We start from the raw sequence: 22,174 nt of genomic DNA, 5'->3' as shown, positions 1-22,174 counted from the left end.
TAATTCCGGAAACTCCTATTTTTTTTTCTTTTACATGACGATCAAAAGTACTTTTATAATTTGCTGTTAAAGTGTGGGCTGATTCAAATACTTTTTTTAACACATCACATTTTTCGGTAGCCGTGATAAGGTTTTGATTATCTTTTTTCAAAATAGGGATAGAGTTTTGCTTATTTTTAATTATTCTGACAAAAGTGCAGAGTTTGTCATTGCAGTTTGTCATTGATTCCAGATTTTTGGACCACGAATTGTTGCGTGATTCAGATAACTTTATATCGATTAGATTTCTAAGGAAATGGTAAGAGTTTTTCAATATATTGCTAAGCCTATGTCTTTGCCATCTCTTTCTAAATGTATTTCTTAGTTTTATTAGAGAAATAATGTTCGGAGGGATAATTATGTTGTATTTTCCTGGGTTAATCACCGGAACTGCCATGTTACTGTTACAGATGTTAGTTTTTCAATCATATTGCCGATTTGTTGATGATTATGAATATTATTGAGAGATAATTCAGTTGGATTTATCCTATTATTAATGCATTGCTTAAATTCGTTGCAGTTGGCTTTGCTATAATCATACATGACTATCAGGTTTGACATTGGCTTTTTCTTTTACTGCACTAAAAGAAACTAGTAAATGATCTGATGAAAAGTTTTTAGAAGTTTTTAGTGTTGAAAGAGAGCTATTGTAATTGGTGAGAGTGATGTCTAGTGTTGAAGGGTTTCGTTTTGAATCGGCAGGGTAGTGTTGGAGTGTTTGGAAAGCAGATAGTAAATTGACCTTATTGTAATTCTTCAAATAAGCATTTACCCGACGAATGTATAGACGCGCAATTCCACATTTAATGGCGAGCGTTGAGGTCACCACATATTATGAAATTATTCCTTATTTTGGTAAGTTTTTTAATATAATTTTTAAATTTACTAATTATTGAATTCGATGCGCCTTTGAAAGTAGTTAATTGAATACCTATGGCTTCTATTATTTCCAGTGCAAATGATCTCATTGGGCTATAAGCGATGTTGTGCTTGATTAGAATTAAAAGCCCACCTTTGGTACCTGACAGTCGATTTAGTCTAAAAGTATTGTAATTATTATTGTTGAATCTTAGTTCTGGCTTTAGAAAGGTTTCTACTATAATCATTATGTCTGTATTTTGTTCCTTTAGGAAATGCTCTAATTATATTTTTTTTATTGGAAACACCGTTTGCATTCCAGCATGTAATAATTAATTCATCTTGTGTATTCATTAGTTCGCAAAACAAAACTTGCTTACTATCTCGAAAATTGCGGTAATTTGTTGTTCTTTAGATTTGCACGAGCGAATTTTACAAAAAAACTTGTCCCAAAATAACTGTTAGTTCTGCGCTGTTGTAAAGATCGTTCCCGTTTTGATTTGGTCTATTATTCTCTTTCTGGGTTGGAATTGTTCTATGATAGGAAGGGTTTGGCGGAAGAGTGGGAAACGCATTACCCTTAAGTATGAAATCCCTAGCTACTGGTCTTTTATTGGTTTTGTTGACCTTTTTGGATAGCCCCAAAAATTTGCAGGGTGACTATCCTCACAGTTTGCGCATTTCAGCTTATGGCTGGGAAGTTGCCCGTTCTCACTGGATGACGATTCTGACAACGGACGTATTTTGGATTCATGCTTACCTGCACATTTAATGCAGGTGGCGGGATGATAACAATTTGTGGCTCCGTGACCATATCATTGACATCTTTTACACTGCATCGGCCCTTGTTTGTTAGAGTAGAAGTACTACTTTACTCTACAGTGATCTAGTGCACTAATACAGCGCAATTTGAAGAGGTCAACGCTTCCTTTAGCGAAGTATGTTCATCATATTTTTTGTTGCGGATTGCCAACTTCTTCACCGCAACTGGTTTGATATCCTCTTCATCAAGTATTTTGATGAGATCTTTTGTAGGTATATCGTAAAGCCCGCTCAACACTACTTTAGTGGAACGATCTTCGATCAGCTGATGAGTGTGAAAGTTTACGTTGGTGTTTGAAAGGTGTTTGACCACGGTTCGAAAATCCTCAGCTGTGTTGGTGTACACGATGATGCCTTCGTTCGCTATTTTGGTGTCGTACCTTACTACACCTGCTGCGATGATTTTACGGTGCACTTCACCGCACGATTTGCACGTGATTTTTATTGGTGGTATACGTTCTTTACTACTAGTCAAAATAGGTTTCGTAGGGTTAGTGTCCATCGGATGCTCATCCTTGTTGGTATCTAGTATTGCGTACGCATTAGGCGACACAAATTTGACCTGCTCTGAACTGAGTTGTTCGAGGCGATGGAAGGTAGATAACGGGATCTTCACACTCCGCTGTTTCGACTTTACTTTGCTACAGCCCATGGTGTAAGGCCAGGCGGTTTTTAATGTGTTGGTTATAACAGGTTGGCTGATAAGTCCCCGGTCTAACAAAGAAAAACACATTTTTTTTGTCGAAATTCGTTTTTATTATTCAATATAGTTCCCTTCAAGAGCGATACAGCGATTATAACGACCTTCCAATTTTTTGATACCTTTTTGGTAGTACTCCTTCGGTTTTGCCTCAAAATAGGCCTCAGTTTCGGCGACCACCTCTTCATTTCAGTCAAATTTTGTCCCTGCGAGCATCCTTTTGAGGTCTGAGAACAAGAAAAAGTCGCTGGAAGCCAGATCTGGAGAATACGGTGGGTGGGGAAGCAATTCGAAGCCCAATTCATGAATTTTTGCCATCGTTCTCAATGACTTGTGGCACGGTGCGTTGTCTTGGTCGAACAACACTTTTTTCTTCTTCATATGGGGCCGTTTTGCCGCGATTTCGACCTTCCAACGCTCCAATAACGCCATATAATAGTCACTGTTGATGGTTTTTCCCTTCTCAAGATAATCGATAAAAATTATTCCATTCGCATCCCAAAAAACAGAGGTCATTACTTTGCCAGCGGACTTTTGAGTCTTTCCACGCTTCGGAACCTGGTTCACCGGTCGCTGTCCACTGAGCCGACTGTCGATTGGACTCAGGAGTGTAGTGATGGAGTCATGTTTCATCCATTGTCACATTTCGACGCAAAAACTCGGGTGTATTACGAGTTAACAGAGTTATATTTTCGGATTGCTGGTTGTAGTAGTGACGCTTTTTCTTTTTGCTTTATGCACACTTTCGCATGCTATTTATTGGTGTTACTCTTTCCACATGCGTTTTGGCACACTCACACTCTGTATACGGCAGGATGCTTCACCCCTTCCAAATGCTGCGGTTGCTTTCTGTTACCCTTCATCTCGTTATTCCTTCTACCCTCTGCGCTAGGATATCCTCGACTGATGCTGCGCGTGTTCAGCCGGCGCCTGTCTGGAAATGACGTCACGGACTGGTGCTGCGCATGTTTAGCCGTATCCTAGGCGTCCTTGAAGTGCGCTCTTCTACGAAAGAGCTGTAATGAAATCTGTTGATGAAAATTAACCAATAATTAATACATGTTTTTTTTTTATAACAAACTAAACAATATTTTGCACATAGGATTATAGAAACGCTTTCCTTTATATTTTAAAACCGGACACCGTTTTCCTTCTGTCGATCGTTTTGCGGGATGTTGGCAACCGTCGATTAACATGCGCGTGCACTGTAACTTTTTAGACGACAAGTGTTAGTTGAATGTATCCATTGAAGCACACACGAGGATAATAAACTTACCTTAGAAATTTACAAGGATAAATCATTTCATAATTGAAGAAGAAGGAACACGGCACAAAACGTAAACGAGCAAAGTACGGGGCACAAGAAATCACACATCACTCCAACACATCCTTCCACAGTGAAAGTTCTGGACAGACTGAGGATGCCTAACACCCGGATGAGCGCGATAGCAGAAAAATCATGGGAGATCGAGAGAGATGTGTAGTCTCGGTTCAGCGGAATACGCATGCAGATGCATGCGTGTGTGTCACTTGAAGGAGATCGGTTTCCCCTTCTCCCGTTTTTCGTTCATAGGCCACACGACTGGCGTTGTGCCGTCCAAAATCTAGAGAAAGAAGACATGCTCTCTCGCTTTGGCACACAGGAAAGTTTTCCAATAGCTTCGGTTTTGCTGGTTGGGTCCCTCTCATGTTAATGGTAAACATATAATCGTATGCAATCGGCTCTGCTTTCGGGCGTGGGCAGGCCCGTCGGCGCCGTTTGTACGCAGACATATCGTTATTGTCCGCATGGTGTACTGTTGATGTATGGATTGCTGCAGGACTACACCAAAATATCCAGGACCATATAGGAAGCAGTTTCATTCGAAATGCTCAACATCTGCGTCACCTATTTGCCCTTATATTGCCAGAGGGATTGTCCCAGAATCCTCTTTTATTGTAGGACGCAAACGTGAACCGATTTTGTGATGTCTTGTACCGGCGAAATCAGGACCGGTACACCGTACACACCCCGAGCAGAATCGGCTGCTGCGAGCTGCAGGGTGACCACTCAACCGGGAAAACCGGGAAAATTCCCGGTTGTAATTACTTAGTTGTATGAAAAAGTACCCTACCCTAGGGAGCGTAGAGTAAATTTGGACCTCCGGGTATGTTGTCGATTGACTTTCTGGTTTCACTTTTCATCATCTAGGGTGTTTCTGACACGTTTTGAGCTATTTTAGCGAAAAAAAAGTTTGACCCGTTTGAGCTTGTCGGCTCGTTCCGTGCGCGTTTAGGTACAATATCGGACAATAAGATAGGGCCTTTTTTCAACGTGTGTGTGTGTGTGTGTGTGTAGGCTAGGCCTCCTATGATCTTCATCAGGTATGACGGGACATTCTTACTTTGCAGCGCGTCGGCGATTGCTTGCCAGTTGGCAGTGTTGAATGCATTGCGGATGTCCAGTGCCACCACCATCAGGCAGCGTTTATCGCGGGTGTTCGTGCGGCGGAACAACCTGGCCGCTGTGCCCGCGTCAACAACACGCTGGATCGCGCTGATGGTAGAACGTCCTCGGCGGAATCCATACTGGGCATCAGACAGCTGCGGTGAGTCTTGTTGCTCGATGTGACGATTCAGGCGATTGAGAATGAGCCGCTCCAGTACCTTTCCAAGTGCGTCAAGCATGCACAGCGGTCGATACGAGCTGCTCTCTCCTGGGGGTTTGCCAGGCTTTGGGAGTAGTACCAGTCGCTGTCTTTTCCACTGCGGCGGGAAGGTGCCGCGCGAGAGACAGTCCTGGTACAGGCGACAAAACTCCTCCGTGTATTCCTCTATCGCCACTTTCACCGCAGCGTTCGGAATCCCGTCCAAACCTGGGGCCTTCCTCGTTACCATCCCGGCAGCAATAGATAGTAGTTCTTGCGGTTCTACTCTGCTGTCTGATGGGACGGTCGTTGGAGCATCTGAAGAGACAGGCCATGATACGGGTGGGTGCGTGGGGAACAGGTCAGAGACAATACTCTCCAGTTCGGCGCGATCCGTTTCAGGCGGCCCAGGGCTACCCCGCAGTCGGGACATCACCACCCTATAACCGGTTCCGTAATCGTTGGTCTCGGCAATGTCTATCAGCTCTTGGAACTGTTGGCGCTTGCTGGTACGGATGGCCTTCTCGAGCAGACTTTTCGCTGTACGGTGAGCTGCTGCCGCCATGCTCCTCTCCTCCAAATCGTGAGACAGTTGTACTCTCTCTCGCGCGGCAAGGCAATCATCACGTAGGCGCTTGATCTCTGGGGTCCACCAATACATGTCGTGATGTGGGCTCTTGTGCAGCCCAGAGATCCGTTGCATAGTTTCACTGCAGGCGTCGACAAGTGCCTCGATCATGCCAATATGGCTCACCGCTCTCTCCTGGAAGTTGTTGGCGCGTAGTGCTACTCGAAATGACTGTCGGTTGAATTGGGTCGTTTTCCATCGCCTACTATCGCAACGGTCATGCTGTCGGCCTGCTGGATTCTTGCGTGTCGACCTTTGTGGTCGGTGCGACAGGTGCTGTTGCGCCCCGGCCGGGTTCTCATCTGGTTTTTTGACCTCGAACGCTATTAATTCATGATCCGACCTCGAAAAGGGGATCACTGACCAGGTGTCGGGGCGAACAATCTCCCGACTCGAAAACGATACATCAATGACACTACTAGCCGCGAAACCTCGTCCGATGAAGGTTGGTTTGCGACCTCGATTGAGGATCGAGAGTCCCAGTGTTTCCACAGTTTGCAGTAGCTCGATCCCACGCTGCCCGTTTCTCCCGCTGCCCCACTCTTCGTGCCAGGCATTGAAGTCCCCCGCAACTACGACGCGGGAATGAGACGCGGCTTCCAACTCAATGGCCCCCAATAGTCGCTCAAACTCATGTGCTGACAGGCTTGGAGGGGCGTATACACTCATGAATGTGATACCGGCTACCTGAGCAGCGACTAGTCCGCGTAGCTCGCTGCCCCACACTCGCTGTATAGGGTACGAGCCGGTGGCTACTACCGCTACTTTCTTGGATACATCATACGCCCATCCCCCGTTGTTCTCAGGCGGCCTGTGCATATCAGACAGAAGCAATATGTCAGCACGGTGCTCTCGCGCTGCTTGTAGTGCTAAGGCCTGGCCCTCGCGACAGTGGTCTACGTTGAGTTGCAGAATTTTTAGTGCAGGCATCGCGCTGCAGGACGAGCACAAGAGATATGGCCAATGCGGTGGGGACCGTTGCACGCAGCACACTTGATCTCGGAAGTGCAGCTTTTGGCATAGTGACCATCTGCGCCGCACCGAATATACGCCTGTTGGCGATCCACGGGAGATTGACAATCGCGCGCCAGATGGCCTCTTTCCAGACAGCGGTAGCATCGCTGTCGATCTACCGAGACGGGCATGGCTTCCTTTATACTGCTGATGCAACCGCACAGTCTCAACTTTCGTCCGGCAAGCTGCTTGGCTGCTTTGGTCGGCAAACGAACTCTTGCCCGCTTCGTTCCATCAAAGAGTTGCCACATGCTTATAGCTGTCACGCCAGCGTTAACTTGCAGCTCTTCATTGAGAGCTGCTTTTAATTCCTCCTCCTCGGCAAGTGGGTCAATGTGGGTAACCAGTAGTTCCGTCATCTCCGTTACGACACGAGCAACTCCAGACCCTCCGATTATTTCCTGCACTTCCTGTAGCACTAGAGTGGAGTCTGCCGACCGGCTGAGCTCTATACGAAGGAGGGCCGCTCGCGTGCGCTTACCCATCCCAATATGTTCTTCGAGATTCTTGTGTGCTGGGTCATCTCGCACTGTGTCGCGTACCTTGCGGTACACACTATCCCATGTAAGGCCCTCCTGGGGAACAACTTCTATGAGGTCTGCCTTTGGCCGACGTATCTTCCGCTGCTGTTGCTGTTGCTGCTGCTGTTCTTGCTGCTGTTGCTGCTGCTGTTGCTGCTGCTGTTGCTGCTGCTGAAGCGATCTCTGCTGCTGCTCACGTTGCTGACTAGAGGACTTGCCGCTGTTTATCCCGCGGGGCTTGCGGCGCACTACCTCAACAAACGAGCTGTGGTCAATGTCTTCCTCTGGTTGAGCCTGCACCTCTACGTTCCGCAATGAGACGGCTGACGTCGATGGCCCTGGTTGCTGGGGAGGCTGATGTTGCTGCTGCCTTTTCATCTGGTTCTTCTGTTGCAGGTCTCTCAACTGTGCCGATATTGCGATTAATGTAGTGCGAGTCTCCTGCTGTTCCACCCGCAGCTTCTCATTGTCGGCTTTTGCGGCCTCTTCCCTGCGACGCGCTTCTTCCTCTCTACGCTGCGCATCTTCTTGCTGCTCGCGGAGCTTCTCCTCCATGAGCCATCTCAATTGAGTTAGCTGTTCCTGAAGAGACTCATTTTTCTTCCTGGTCTCTTCCAGATTCTGCCGCAGTATCAACACCTAGGGTGATGAAGGGAGGTTGGTTCCCGTGGCACTCTTTTTTTGTTTTAATTCCAACGAACTGGACAGCCGGTGAGCCGGTAAACCCCCGGAGCGGAGTGCCGACGGCATTATTCTTACCCTTCCAGCTTTGTTTTGGGTTTTTTCTTTTTTTTCTCAAGTACTATCCGTGTTTGCCTCACCGAGATCGAGGAAGGTCTTTACCGCCCCTGTTAAGACCGTGTTTAGGCACACCGAGTAAAGGGGATTATGAGGGGGGGGGGGGGGGGTGTGATGGGGGATAGTGGGAGTATTTTTGGTGAACGTGCCAATTTTCCTCATCCACCAGATTTAACTTCTAGCCCGTGATACGAGGAACGTATTGAGATGATTCTCCGATCTTACACCACCAACGGCCAATTCAAATTTTCTGCTTGGGAATTGTTGATGATTGGTGATTGGGCTGTCGCCGTCCTGAACTGTCACCGGCTTGAGACCGCCCCAGCCGGGGTCGCCGGCGCCGAATCCGTACGATGCTGTTCTCTTGCACTTCTCTATACCTAGCTGGCAATCTCCACTTCACGGGCAAGCGCCCTAGGCTTACTAAGCACGTTCCGCACTATTCCGCACAACTTATTGACGCTTTCACACGATTTTCCGCTATTATATAGGAGCTCGTATTTTGACGTTCGTCCTTGTAAACAACTCCTGACAGCATGTGTGTGTGTGTGTGTGTGTGTGTGTGTGTGTGTGTGTGTGTGTGTGTGTGTGTGTGTGTGTGTGTGTGTGTGTGTGTGTGTGTGTGTGTGTGTGTGTGTGTGTGTGTGTGTGTGTGTGTGTGTGTGTGTGTGTGTGTGTGTGTGTGTGTGTGTGTGTGTGTGTGTGTGTGTGTGTGTGTGTGTGTGTGTGTGTGTGTGTGTGTGTGTGTGTGTGTGTGTGTGTGTGTGTGTGTGTGTGTGTGTGTGTGTGTGTGTGTGTGTGTGTGTGTGTGTGTGTGTGTGTGTGTGTGTGTGTGTGTGTGTGTGTGTGTGTGTGTGTGTGTGTGTGTGTGTGTGTGTGTGTGTGTGTGTGTGTGTGTGTGTGTGTGTGTGTGTGTGTGTGTGTGTGTGTGTGTGTGTGTGTGTGTGTGTGTGTGTGTGTGTGTGTGTGTGTGTGTGTGTGTGTGTGTGTGTGTGTGTGTGTGTGTGTGTGTGTGTGTGTGTGTGTGTGTGTGTGTGTGTGTGTGTGTGTGTGTGTGTGTGTGTGTGTGTGTGTGTGTGTGTGTGTGTGTGTGTGTGTGTGTGTGTGTGTGTGTGTGTGTGTGTGTGTGTGTGTGTGTGTGTGTGTGTGTGTGTGTGTGTGTGTGTGTGTGTGTGTGTGTGTGTGTGTGTGTGTGTGTGTGTGTGTGTGTGTGTGTGTGTGTGTGTGTGTGTGTGTGTGTGTGTGTGTGTGTGTGTGTGTGTGTGTGTGTGTGTGTGTGTGTGTGTGTGTGTGTGTGTGTGTGTGTGTGTGTGTGTGTGTGTGTGTGTGTGTGTGTGTGTGTGTGTGTGTGTGTGTGTGTGTGTGTGTGTGTGTGTGTGTGTGTGTGTGTGTGTGTGTGTGTGTGTGTGTGTGTGTGTGTGTGTGTGTGTGTGTGTGTGTGTGTGTGTGTGTGTGTGTGTGTGTGTGTGTGTGTGTGTGTGTGTGTGTGTGTGTGTGTGTGTGTGTGTGTGTGTGTGTGTGTGTGTGTGTGTGTGTGTGTGTGTGTGTGTGTGTGTGTGTGTGTGTGTGTGTGTGTGTGTGTGTGTGTGTGTGTGTGTGTGTGTGTGTGTGTGTGTGTGTGTGTGTGTGTGTGTGTGTGTGTGTGTGTGTGTGTGTGTGTGTGTGTGTGTGTGTGTGTGTGTGTGTGTGTGTGTGTGTGTGTGTGTGTGTGTGTGTGTGTGTGTGTGTGTGTGTGTGTGTGTGTGTTTTTGTGTGTGGCCTATTTTGCTATCACTGTTAACCACCGTACTAAGTGTATTTTCAATTTATAGGTTTTTTTTGTGTATTGTTCCCAACTTACCTCAGGCCATCAACATCACACCAATGTGTAAGGACAACATTTTCCGTTTCCCACATATGGTACGCAATATATGTACTATACTTCTGAAAACTTACGTTCATCGATATCTGTTCTTGCACATTTCGGGTATGGTATGTCTATTCGTTCTACCTTGCACTCGTCTTTTGTTATTCATCTCTCGTGAAGTTGCGGTCGTGTCGAATTTAACGGTGGATTTAGTGAGCGATCCCAATTTTTGAGCAGAACTGATAATTTTTGTCCCCTTTAGCAATTTTAAGGTTACCCAATCACACATCGCCTGTACATTGGCATTTTGCATTTTGGTTTGGGGCCTCTACCTTCATTCCGCCCGAGTGACTGGGTTCCCACACTGGCACTGATGGTTGATTCCTGTATCTTTTCGTGAGGTGCATCATCAGCGTCGTGCGAGTAACAGCATAATGCATGGCTGCTGTTTGAAAGTAAATCCGTTCTTCGCAGATTTGTATGCTTTCTCCAGTGGCTGGTTGGTCCATGACTTCCGGTTACCCTTTTTTAAGGTTGTGTGATGACATCTGTAAATCAACAATTGATAGCAGATGAAAAATATCTTTGCCACGGGGTAAAGTCTTTACACGTTAGCGTCATGAAGCTAAACCACCAAAAAGCAAAGTTTTTTTGTCGTTTTTTCACCAGTTGTTAGCTCATATCAAACATCCGTAAATATGAAGAATGCATATTTAAATAGCTTAAGATCCATAGTAGCCAAATTAGATCCACACATGAGCGCACGATTGAAAATTTGTTTGTACAAATTTGATAGAAATCATGCCAAAAATGGTTCTCAAATGTGTTGTCACACCTCCAGATTGGATACTATATTGTTGATTAATTCAGTAATAAATTTTATCCAGTTTTTATGACAAGTGCCCATCTTTCCCGTAATGCCTGTGTTTACTTACCATCCTCTAGATCAGGGGTCTCCAAACTACGGCCCGCGGGCCGCATGCGGCCCTCAAGAACTTATAATGCGGCCCACGATGACTTTGCCAGAGTTAATATAAATATTACGTTATTATGAATTTTTAAAATTAAAATGTATTTTTTACTTTTCTTAGACAAAAATCAAGCTTTAGTAACACGAAACTGTACAAGTATCGTTGGTATTTTATTATAAAAACGAGATTTAAACGTTCACTCATCAGTTAAAGGTAGCGTCAAATGGCCCTCAACATAGTTATTTTTGAAGCAATGCGGCCCGCGAGCTGAAAAGTTTGGAGGCCCCTGCTCTAGATAACGATTTTTGAAAACGTATGATATAATAATTTGGAATTGAAGTATCGAAGCATAGTGAACCGGGAAAACTAAAAAAAACCGGGAAAAACAACGGAATTAAAAATCCTGATTCGAGTGGCCACCCTGGAGCTGTCAAGTACATCAAAGTGCTTAGACTCATTGTTCAACACCTGCGCGAAATGGTGCCGCAGAAGGCGTTGACGATGTTTCGTTGTATGTTTTGGAGTATGGGCCAAACCTGCTACAATGCGCCTTATCCGTTGCCAAAATATTTTCCCTGGGCGACGCGGAGCACTGTTATGCAATCTATGTGCTGGACAACATATACGTGAGCCGGTCTGGGGTACGGCGATTGCTTAACGTGACCACCTAAAATTCTCTCATGTTGAACGCAGCTTGAATTCACGTCTAATTTGTCTTCGGCTTGAGAGTAATGCCACCCTATGCAATGTTTACGCTCCATCAGGGAGTCAGCGGAGAGCGGAGAGGGAGGATTTTTTCGAACAAACGTTACCATTCTATTTGCGGAATGCATGTGATCATGTTATTCTCGCGGGCGACTTCAACTGTGTGTTGGAATCGAAGGATGTGACGGGCGCGAGAAATTTCAGCCTTTCTTTGCGAAACGCGGTAAATAACATGGGTTTGTGTGACAGCTGGGAGGCTCTCCGAGGAAACGAGGTGGAGTTTTCTTATGTCACCAGTGGTTCTGGATCACGTATCGATCGGTGTCATGTTTCTTCCTCACTGAAAACACAGTTAAGAGTGACCGGTATGCATGTCCTTTCCTTTTCGGACCACAAGGCTCTCACCGTTCGTCTCTGCCTACCAATCGCGCCGAGTCGTATGCGCAGCAACGGCTATTGGCAACTGAGACCACACGTGCTATCCGAACAAAATCTGGGGGAGTTCAGATGCAAGTGGAACTATTGGACCAGACGCGAGGAAATTACCGCTCGTGGATGCAGTGGTGGGTTGAGCTCGCGAAGCCTAAAATAAAATCGTTTTTCCGGTGGAAAACAAATGAACGCTATCAAAGTTTCCGCTTGCATCATGAACTCCTTTACAGAGAGTTGAAGTCCGCATACGAGAGATATCTTTCTGACCCATATGAGTTAGTAAATATCAATCATGTGAAAGGAAAAATGCTAATGCTCCAGAGGCGTTTTTCTGAGCACTTCGCCCGCATAAACGAAACACGTCTATGTGGCGAAAGTATTTCAACTTTCCAGTTAAAGGAGCAGAGGAAAAGGCGAACGGTGATCGACAAGCTTACATTAGATGACTGTTCGCACTTAACTGAGCCTCATGAAATAAATGTTCATATTGAGGGCTTCTTTAGAAATCTTTACACGACACACGATACACCCAACACAATTACAGACAACACATTCACAAGCACACGCGTTATTCCCGAGGACTGTGAAACCAACAATCGTTGCATGGACGACATCACTTCTTGTGAGCTTTTCGATGCAATTAAAAGATCAGCTTCGCGGAAGTCCCCCGGCCCGGATGGAATACCAAGAGAGTTTTATCTCCGCGCCTTCAGCACCATTCAGCGCGAGCTTCTGCTCGTGCTCAATGAGGCTCTCTTAGGAGAGATTCCTCCAAGTTTCGTTGATGGGGTCATAGTGCTGGTTAAGAAAAGGGGAGGTGGGACTACCATGTCTGCATTTCGACCTATATCAGAATCGATGGCATCATCGGTAGGTGGGAGATAGTCTCGACAGCGCAAAAGTGTTGTAATAAACCATGCAACATTTTTCAGGCTGTTCTTTCCGTTAAAGAGAGGGTGGTAGATTTGCAGAGGAAACGAAAGTGTGGTAAGCTTGTCTCCTTCGATCTTTCACATGCTTTTGATCGCGTCAATAGAGACTTTCTCTTCAACAACATGCTCTCTTGGGGTTTCAATTCGGGGCTAGTGGGGCTTTTGAGAACAATTGGTGAACGGTCCACCTCCCGTATCCTTATGTTTCTCATGTTTATGTTTATATGTTTATTGATTGATCCATCGGGATCTTGAAGATCCTACATGAATGTACTTAAATTAGTGCTTATAGACTATGTAAGGTACATAAATCGATCGGGGAGAACATGTGCACAAGAATAGAAAATGTATTTTGAAAATAAAATTATTACGTAAGTTGTGTCCTGAGTCTATCTCTAAAAACATTCTGTGGCATGTTGAAATCAAATAAATCAAAGTTATTTATGAAAGTTCGACACATAGCTGACATAGGATCGGACTGGCCAAAACGAGTTCTATAACGAGGGACGGATATGAATTGACGTGTACGTAGATTCCTTGATGGCGCGTTAAATTCTATCGTAGCTAATAGAGTAGGAGCATCAATATGGTGGTTAAGTAGTCCTGATATAAAAAGGCATTTAGCTGTCTCACGGCGCTTTTTCAACGACTGAATCCCTAAAAGCAGACACCGGGAATGGTATGAGGGTAACACATCGCCCTGTCGCCATGGTAAGAGTCTTACAGCATATCTAGTCGCTTTTCTTTGGATGGCCTCGATTCGATTACTCCATTCTTCGGTACAGGGGTCGCTAACAATACTGCCATATTCTAACACAGATCGGACGTAGGCACAGTAGATGGTTTTTATGGTCATGGGATTACGGAAACCTTGCGTTGATCGAATAATCCAACCCAGTAGTTGGTTCCCTCTAGACACTATATTCTCTAGGTGATCGTTAAATGTTAAACGTGTGTCGAGAATGATCCCAAGGTCGCGGAATGTATCGGTGCGTTCAACGGATATGTTATCGATCTGGTAGTTAAATCGTGTGCAAGACCGAGAACGGTAAAAAGACAAAACACGACATTTTTCGATACATAGCACCATTGCATTATCACGGCACCATATGCTAAACAGGTTGATGGCGTGTTGAAGATTGATGCAGTCATTGGTATCGTTGATAGGAGCGAACAGCTTAACGTCATCGGCAAACAGAAGAAAACGGTGTTTAGCTAGCAATTGCCCTACATCGTTTATATAAAGAATGAAGAGCAGCGGGCCCAAATTGCTGCCTTGAGGCACCCCTGAGGTGCCAAGCACCTCTCTAGATGTATGATCGTTTACCTTGATCTTGTATGAGCGTTCTGTGAGGTAGGAATGTAACCACTTAACTATTTGTTCCGAAAACCCTAATTTGAGCAATTTGGCGATTAAAATGTCGTGTGAGATGAGGTCGAAAGCAGCTTTGAGATCGGTGTAAATAGCATCCACTTGACCTTCGGAGTCGAGATTACGTTTGCAGAAACTAACGAATTCAGTGAGGTTCGTTAATGTTGAACGTTTGGGTACGAACCCGTGTTGGTTATCCATAATGTAATTCGATGTAGCGGAGAGCATAGGGCTGTAAAGCAGAAGCTCAAAAGCTTTTGACACCGCACAAAGTGATGTGATACCGCGATAGTTTGAAGCACATGAGCGAACCCCTTTTTTAAATATTGGTACCATCCACGAGGTCTTCCATAAGCATGGGAAAATACCGGAACTCAGTGACGTGTTGTATATGTTTGTTAATACAGGTGCTAGGGACTGATAGCATTTACTGATGATGAAACTCGGAATGCCATCGGGACCAGGAGCTGTAGATGGTTTAAGGCTTTTGAGGCACTTTTCTACTGTGCGTATATCAAACGTAGGAATGGTATAATCAATCATGTTTAGAGGTGTGTAAGATGTGGCCCTTGAGATCACCGTTTGATCTACAGTTGGGGTAGAGAAGGCATCGGAAAATCGTTCAGCAAAAATGTTGCAAATATCTTCGGGTGACGTGCCCACGGAATCATTATGTTTGATTGTGCTAGGAACTACGTTTGAGCGTCGTCTGCTGTCAATGAAGTGCCAAAATTTTCGGGGATGTCGGAGAAGGTACCTTTCGATTGAAGATGTATATTGCTTATATCTTGATCGGTTATACTGACGGTATGCATGTATCGCGTTGTTACGATTTTCACTAGTGATATTACTTCTCATAAAACGGTGTCGACTAATGGCTTTGTTTTTGGCTCGTTTGAGGATGATAAGCCTGTTATTAGTCCATGCTGGAGAGCGTTTCTGGTGCATAATTGGTGTACAGGATTGTAGAGCATCTTTCATGAAAATCGTGAAGGCATGAACAGCGTCGTCAACAGATGGAAAGTTGGAGCAGTTAAAAGTAGAACCGAATAGAAATATTCTTTCCTCCAGTTCGACGATATTAGCCTTTGAGTAATTTAATCGTTGCTGATATGTGTTGCTTGGATGGGAGCTAGACTCATGAGGATCATAGTGACGTATTGACCATTCGAGTGCAGGATGATAATTGTCGAGCTTGAGCAGGGCCGGTTCGGATTTAGACACGGCAGAACAGATCTCAGCGGCGTTGGAGTTAGCAAAAATTAGATCGAGTTGTCGGTCCATGGAGTTTCTAACGTTGCTTAATTCATAAAGGCCGCTTGCTGCCATACCATCGATGAAAATATGATTATTTCGAGACTTAGATGACGGTTTATAGTGCATGAAAGTGGAGCGCAATGGTACATCCTCGACATCGGCTGGATTGAGTTTGGACCACGTAATGTCCCATTTGTTAAAATCTCCAGCGACAAGCAGGAGATCGTTATCTCTCATGCGTGATGAAATTTCGCGTATACTTTCTAGATGTTAACAAATGATGTTAACATGTTAAGAAATGTTAACAATTATGTCGTTATATGCGTTGTACGGTGGAATATACATGGCACCAATATAAACAAAAATATTGCCCAATCGAATTTTGACCCATAACTGTTCCATAGTTCGATCCGTCGGTGTAATTTCGCAAGATTAAAGAGAGCGAGAGCAGGCTATTAGAACACCACCACCGATGGAGAAAGTGTTGTTGGTAGTGGTTCTATCGCATCGGTAAATAGAATAGCGATCGTCGTTGAATAACTCATTGTTTATGTTATTGTTCAACCAGGTTTCAGTTAATATTACGATTTTGTATTCAGTTTCGGAAAGTACTAGTCTTAGATCATTCAGTTTTTTACGCAAGCCACGAACATTTTGGTAGTACATCGGTAGGTATGTTATTGTTGTGTTGTTGATATTCAATTGCTATTCATCTGACGGACTGGCTTCCGCAGAATCATCAGTCCGTTTAGTGTTAACTCGTCGCGGTCTTTTTTTAGGAGCGGCTAAGCATTCTGGAGGAGATCTGGTAGGTGTAGTGGTGACAAGCATTCGCTCGTTGAGATCCTGCTGTGGTTCAGTTGTAAACAAACCTGCATCTGTAGTGGTCATAGCAGGAGAGGAAATCGGACCTGAAAGGAAATGGGAATCGCAGATCGGCTGCGAGTGCATATCTGTAGTGGTGTTTGATATCGGAGCGCTTATTCCGGACCGTGAGAGTGGATTGTGATAGCTGTCTGCAGCGAGAGTGGCAGTGTGATCGTGTGTGAGTTGATGTATCGAGTTAGTATCGATGACGGCGCGTGTATTGAGATTGTTATTGTTGTTGTTCCGGTAGTCACGAAACTCTCGGTATGTTAGAGCGGAGGGTCATGTCTCAGGTGATAGAGCCTTACTGCGTAAAGTCCCCGGTATGCCCACTTTGAATGAGATGAATGAGAGTGTACTTGTGTTAGCGCCGAATTTCGTCAGGCGGTGAACAAACACATCCCGCTTGTCAAGCGCTAAACGTACCTGCACCATATGAGAAATTTGCTCAGTGGTAACTGATGGGGCGAAACGTGTAAAGAACAGCCACATACGCGTATCAGTGTGTGGAATGATATCCAGTGTATCTGAAGCAAGCGGTGATCCCGATCCTCTTAGTAGTGGTGTTTGCAGGTTGTTAAGTGGTGTTTTGTTGATGTAGGATGTCGGTTTGATTGCACTTACACTAAGTGAGGCCGCCAAAGATGGGAACTGTGTTTGTGTTGGTGTAATGGTATCAGGAATATTGTTAATTACTGAGTTAAACAATTCGGGGTATGATGTTGCTGGATTGCGATGAATGAGTTGTTGAGTGGGTAAATCGGTTGAGGTGTGTGATGAAAGCAAACAGGAACGCATCTCATCCTTCAGCACTTCGAGGAGATCGCATTTAATACCGGCAGTGATTTGTTTTGGCAGCTCACTATGGAGGCTCGCTTTAAGGTCGGCAATGCTGAACGATAAGTCGACAGTGGTGTGGGTGTACGGGGTAGACGACCTAAGCACAGCCGAACGCGGATCTCTATGAAACTTTACACAAGCCTTACATGCCCAAAAAAGTTGTGCAGAGTCCTGTGCTCCTCAGAGCTCCTCAGAGAGTCCACTGCATGTGAAATGAAACTCGGCATTGCACCAACCCTGGCATTTCACAATTCGATCAGCAGGTACGATGTCGTTGGCACAAGCGGCGCAGATACCGGCCATTGTAAAATGGTACAGCAATAGTTGAAATGGGGTATTGATTGTAGAGCAGGAAAAATGATTGTAGGTGATTGCAGATGAGCAATTTCCGACTGTTAATGAAAACCAGGTCTTGAGGCAGTCAGCACAACCAAGCAAGTTGCGTTATGGATAAGTTTTCACTGAATAATTTTATAAAATATCGGAGCGCAAAGAATCATCGACCAGTCACTATGACGTTTGCCGTTTTTTTGGAATGGAATCTTATCTTATCAATGGAATCCTCTCTCTTTCCTTCCCGATCCTTCGTTCCGTCCGTCAGGGAGATCCCCTTTCCATGCACCTTTTTATCCTCTACCTTCAACCCCTCATCACAAGATTAGAAGGTATTTGTTGCGATCAGGATGACCTGGTCAATGCATATGCCGACGACATCTCTGTGGTGACAACATCTCCCGACAAAATCGAGCGTATGCGAGAACTCTTTGAGGCATTTGGCTGTGTCTCTGGAGCCCGTCTCAACGTGCAGAAAACCACAGCGCTCGACATAGGACTGACCACACCATCAAGGATATCTGTTCCATGGCTGCATACCGTGGAAAGATTGCGTCTGCTAGGTATATTATTTTCTAATAATATCAATTGGGATGTCGTGATCCAGCACTTCGCCTCGTTAGTTTGGCTGCATCGCATGAGGAATTTAAACATCGTGCAAAAAGTTCTACTGTTGAACACGTTTCTGCTCCCCAAGCTATGGTACGTGGCTTCAATATGTGGTGCTCGAGCATTAGACACGGCAAGAGTCTCCAGCATAATAGGAGGATTTCTTTGGCATGGCAATGGAGGAATCCGAGTTCCACTGCAGCAACTGGCTTTACCACGGAAGCGAGGTGGACTGAACCTGCACATACCAGCAATAACTGCATATGCCCTCTTGACAAACCGATACCGAGCAGAGTGCAGCTTCCTCAAATACAGCGAGCCTCATATCGTCCAAGCTGGTAATCCGCCAAATCTGGCCACCATTCCAAGCTGGTATCCCTGCCTAAAAATCGTGGTGAGACAACTGGCCTATTTACCCGCTGAATATGTCGCAAACCCCTCTTCATGTAAACTTCGTCGCATACTTGTGGACAAGCTACCAGATGCCAAAGTAGCACATGAAAATCAACAACTTTGTTGGACCAGAATCTGGGCTAATATGCAAAGCTTTGATTTATCAGCACAACAACGAGCTACTCTATACATGCTAGCAAATGGTAAAGTGTCACATGGAGAGCTCTTGTTTCGGATGGGAAGAAGGGCTTCCAATCAATGTTCGTTTTGTCCCCAAATGGAAAGTCTGGAACACAAATTTGCTTGTTGTAGTAGAGTAGCGGCGGCTTGGGCACTGCTGCAGCAAGAAATAGTTTCAATAGCTCCAGGACGCCCCTATTTGTTCAATAGTCTCCGATTTCCAGAACTAGCAGGAGTTAGTCTGGGAATACGTATATTTATTCTTAGGTTGTTTGCTAACTACATTTTCCACATCGTTGAAAACAACGATGTTGAGATAGATTTAGTCGTCCTTAAGTGTGCACTACTTTTGTAAATGTAAAGTTTTTTTTTGTTGTATATATCCACACTAGTAAATAGAAATTGATCTGTACACGCAAATAAATATATTTAAAAAAAAAAATAAACAACGAGCAACGAATTACGATGTAATTACCGCATCAGTCGACAGCTACGGTTTAACAGAACAATCCAGCCGAGAGGAGAAACTTGGGCAGATATTTTGCTTTGATGGACCTGGTGGCACCGGAAAGCTGTTTCTGCTCGAAACTATTTTTTTCTTTATTTTTATAGAGACTTTGAGCCAATTGGCCTCATTCGCCTCTTTCAATCGGATGAGCATGAGTTATATACTTAAAGACTACTATTCTTCTTTGCAAGCCATTTGTGGCTTGCAAAATACCTTATACCGAGTAGTCTCGGTTTACTTAAAGCTATCCATTGATTTTATTATCTGTTACAAATGTGGTTTTGGTTAGAGTTGTTCATACAGATTAGTGATACGAAGGAATTTTAAATGTTTACGCTGGCAATCGCTGTCTGGTGAGAGAATGGTGTCGATGTTGTGGTCCAATTTGCAGGTCATGCGTTCCGTAGAATATTCATGGCATTCGTTTAAGATGTGACGGACGGTGATGTCGACGCCACAGAAACTGCATAGTGGTGGGCTGGATTTTTGTAATAAAAAGATGTGGGTGAGTCGGGCGCCTCCGCCTACACGCGTGGTCCAAAACAGCCGAAGTCATACAAACGCAAAGTCATGCAAAGACAACGCGTCTAGAGGACATGTGTAGCCGTGAGGAAACTTTTCTGTGTCTCTTTTGCCTCGTCCTTGCCTTGAGATCCTGATGAGTGAAGCATGCGTACCTTTCGTGTACGTTCGGGGTATAAACCCTGTCCCTCTCATGTTAATGGTGAAGACATAATCGTATGCCATCGGCTCTGCATCCGGGCGTGGGCAGGCCGTTTGTTCGCAGACAATGGTCCTCGTAAAACGTCAACATTTATTTTACAGTTTTTTCATGTTTTAAAGTTATTTTCTTTTAGGTGGCAATTTTAATCTATAGATAAATGGTGTAGGCATACGATAATGTAAGAATAATTGTGTTTTGTGGCATATTCACAGGAATATTCAGTAAACTGCTTAACATGCCCATTTGTAACTGTGGTAACAGAGTTTCTATTTCCTGAGCAACAATAGATAGAGGTGATAGAGAAGGAGAAAAGTTCAGACTTACAATTGTGAATTCTATTGGTGAAGGTATTTTAACGGCTATTGCGGGTATGTTGGTAGAAATATTAATATGGTTAGATGGTATGTGTTTTTGTATGCCTATGCTAACAGAGTGATGCATGTTGGTTGGTGTTTGGTTGAAATACCAGGAATAGTTATTGAATGGAGAATTGTTTTGATTTGGTATGGTCATTATTTCTTGATAAGCAACTATTGTTGGGTTGTGGCGGGAAATCAGAATTTTTAGTTCATCAGAGTTACGGCTCATGCTCCTGATATTCCAGGACATGGCAAACAAAGGCGTATTGCTATTTAACAGAGGATGGGAATTTGGAGAATAAATGTTTGATGTTGCTAAAAAAGAAGGTGTGTTGTGTGTGATCATTATGGTTTAGAAATTGTATGTCTCTCTGATTGCCTCATCTCGATGAAAGGGGCATTATTGGGTGAGAGAAGGAGCTCCTGTCCCTCGGAGTTGATCGGAGAAGGAAGGAATAGGGATAGGTGATATGAGGAATTTTTTTGTTAAGGTTTTTTTTGAGGGAGGGAGGTTTTCTCCTCGGAGGAAGTTCAGATCGTTTTTAAACGCCTTTGAAGAGGTCGCTTTGATTCCGTCCAGATGAGAGAGGGAGCAAGGAGAGACAGACTCTTCGGATTGGTCCATTGTTTCAACTTTATTGGTTTTGTTTTGATTAAAAAGATCAATAAATTTGGTTTGTTCGATTTGCATATTTTTAATAGTTACTGTAAGTAGATCAATTTTCGTATTTAGATTAGCATTTTCTTGATTAAGTTGGGCAAAAATTTCATCTTTTGGATCAAGGGTGGCAACAGATGGAGTGAGTATTTTCAAAAGTTCTTCAATTAGTTATTCAAGATTGGTAATTTCTTCGTCTCTAGAATCGGGTTTAGTGGAAGGGGCAACGTTAGTTTATGGATTGGGGGACACAACTTGAGCGAGAGTGTGCCTTTGTTGAACTGCGCTCTGTCTATGTAGTAGGGAATTTATGTATTTTCGTGCTTCATAGAAAAACACGTTGTAATCAATTTTATATTTCATGACTTCCTCTTCCTTGAGATAAAACGGGCAGGATTTGTCAAAAGAATTGTGGTAGCTTTTGCAATTACCACATTTCAGTGGAGCAATACATTCACAATGGGCAGGGATACCACAATTGTGGCAATCCTGTGAGGTTCCGCATTAGCCTGGTATGGCCATTGTTGCGTATGACCTCATTGTGAAGTAAAAACATATATGCGGATGTAGCGAAGTAAACCACTTCAAGTTAAATCAAAGTTCAAGCAAAACACGGCTCAAGCAATAGCGCGCGCTTCAGAAACGCAACAAACATAAATAGGTAGTCAACCGTTCGCACGGTTCAAACGAGGAAGTAACTTTACGCAATTCATAAACCATAGGTACATGTCGCATTAAGTATAAATAAAACTTGTTATCAAAATAGTCATAGTTACAGTTAGCTAACCTATATGCGTTCAGCAACTAAATAGCAGATAAGAGATGAAAACCTAAATAAAGTAAGCGTATTGGAACACAAACCTCAGAATTGCTCGTTTCTTAATAGTTGGAGGCACTCTCCGGTCGACGAAGGAACAATATACCCGACTCGGTGTAAAGCACCGGCGTTCGGCGCTGCGACGGAGCAACACATCCGCCAGCAGCATTAGCCATATTGAGCACATTTCAGGCAAAGCATGGGTTTGAGGTAATATGTACGGGGGATCAAACCAACAACGTAAAGTTCATTGGAATAGTTCTTAAAATATGTTTAGATATTTACTGTAACGTCTCGCCGTGAAAACAACGAACGACGTAAAAGGATATCTAAGTCTGTTTTTCCCACGCTCTACTGTACAGTA

General features: G+C 44.5%; 2 protein-coding genes across 11 annotated transcripts in view; one reads left to right on the top strand and one right to left on the bottom strand.

The window, feature by feature from the left end:
• The window catches only part of LOC1278701 (N-terminal kinase-like protein), a 140,883-nt gene that overhangs the window by 30,050 nt on the left and 88,659 nt on the right, over positions 1–22,174 (top strand). Inside the window, exon 12 of one of the 10 annotated variants that reach the window (XR_009765214.1) lies at positions 4,811–5,007. The exons of 8 other annotated variants lie outside the window; for them this stretch is intronic. Coding sequence is in view for 1 of the 2 variants with exons in the window: in XM_061647828.1 (XP_061503812.1) it covers positions 3,312–3,403 (92 nt within the window). In the remaining variant the exon portion in view is untranslated. Of the gene's footprint in view, positions 1–3,311; positions 3,718–4,810; positions 5,008–22,174 lie in introns of those variants that run through there. One more of the 10 variants, XM_061647828.1, reaches the window with a different exon arrangement.
• Positions 5,018–7,764, bottom strand: LOC133391034 (AF4/FMR2 family member lilli-like). Its single transcript, XM_061640903.1, has one exon. The coding sequence runs from the start codon at positions 7,762–7,764 to the stop codon at positions 6,592–6,594; it is 1,173 nt and encodes a 390-aa protein (XP_061496887.1). The 3' UTR covers positions 5,018–6,591.

Source organism: Anopheles gambiae, chromosome X, assembly GCF_943734735.2.
Source record: "Anopheles gambiae chromosome X, idAnoGambNW_F1_1, whole genome shotgun sequence".
NCBI classification, from domain to species: domain Eukaryota; kingdom Metazoa; phylum Arthropoda; class Insecta; order Diptera; family Culicidae; genus Anopheles; species Anopheles gambiae.
The sequence above is the reverse complement of the archived record's forward strand: the minus strand, read 5'-3'. Positions and strand labels throughout refer to the sequence as shown.

Excerpts from the sequence above, each read along its gene's own strand:
- LOC133391034 (XM_061640903.1), bottom strand. The coding sequence starts at position 7,764 with ATGGAGGAGAAGCTCCGCGAGCAGCAAGAAGATGCGCAGCGTAGAGAG.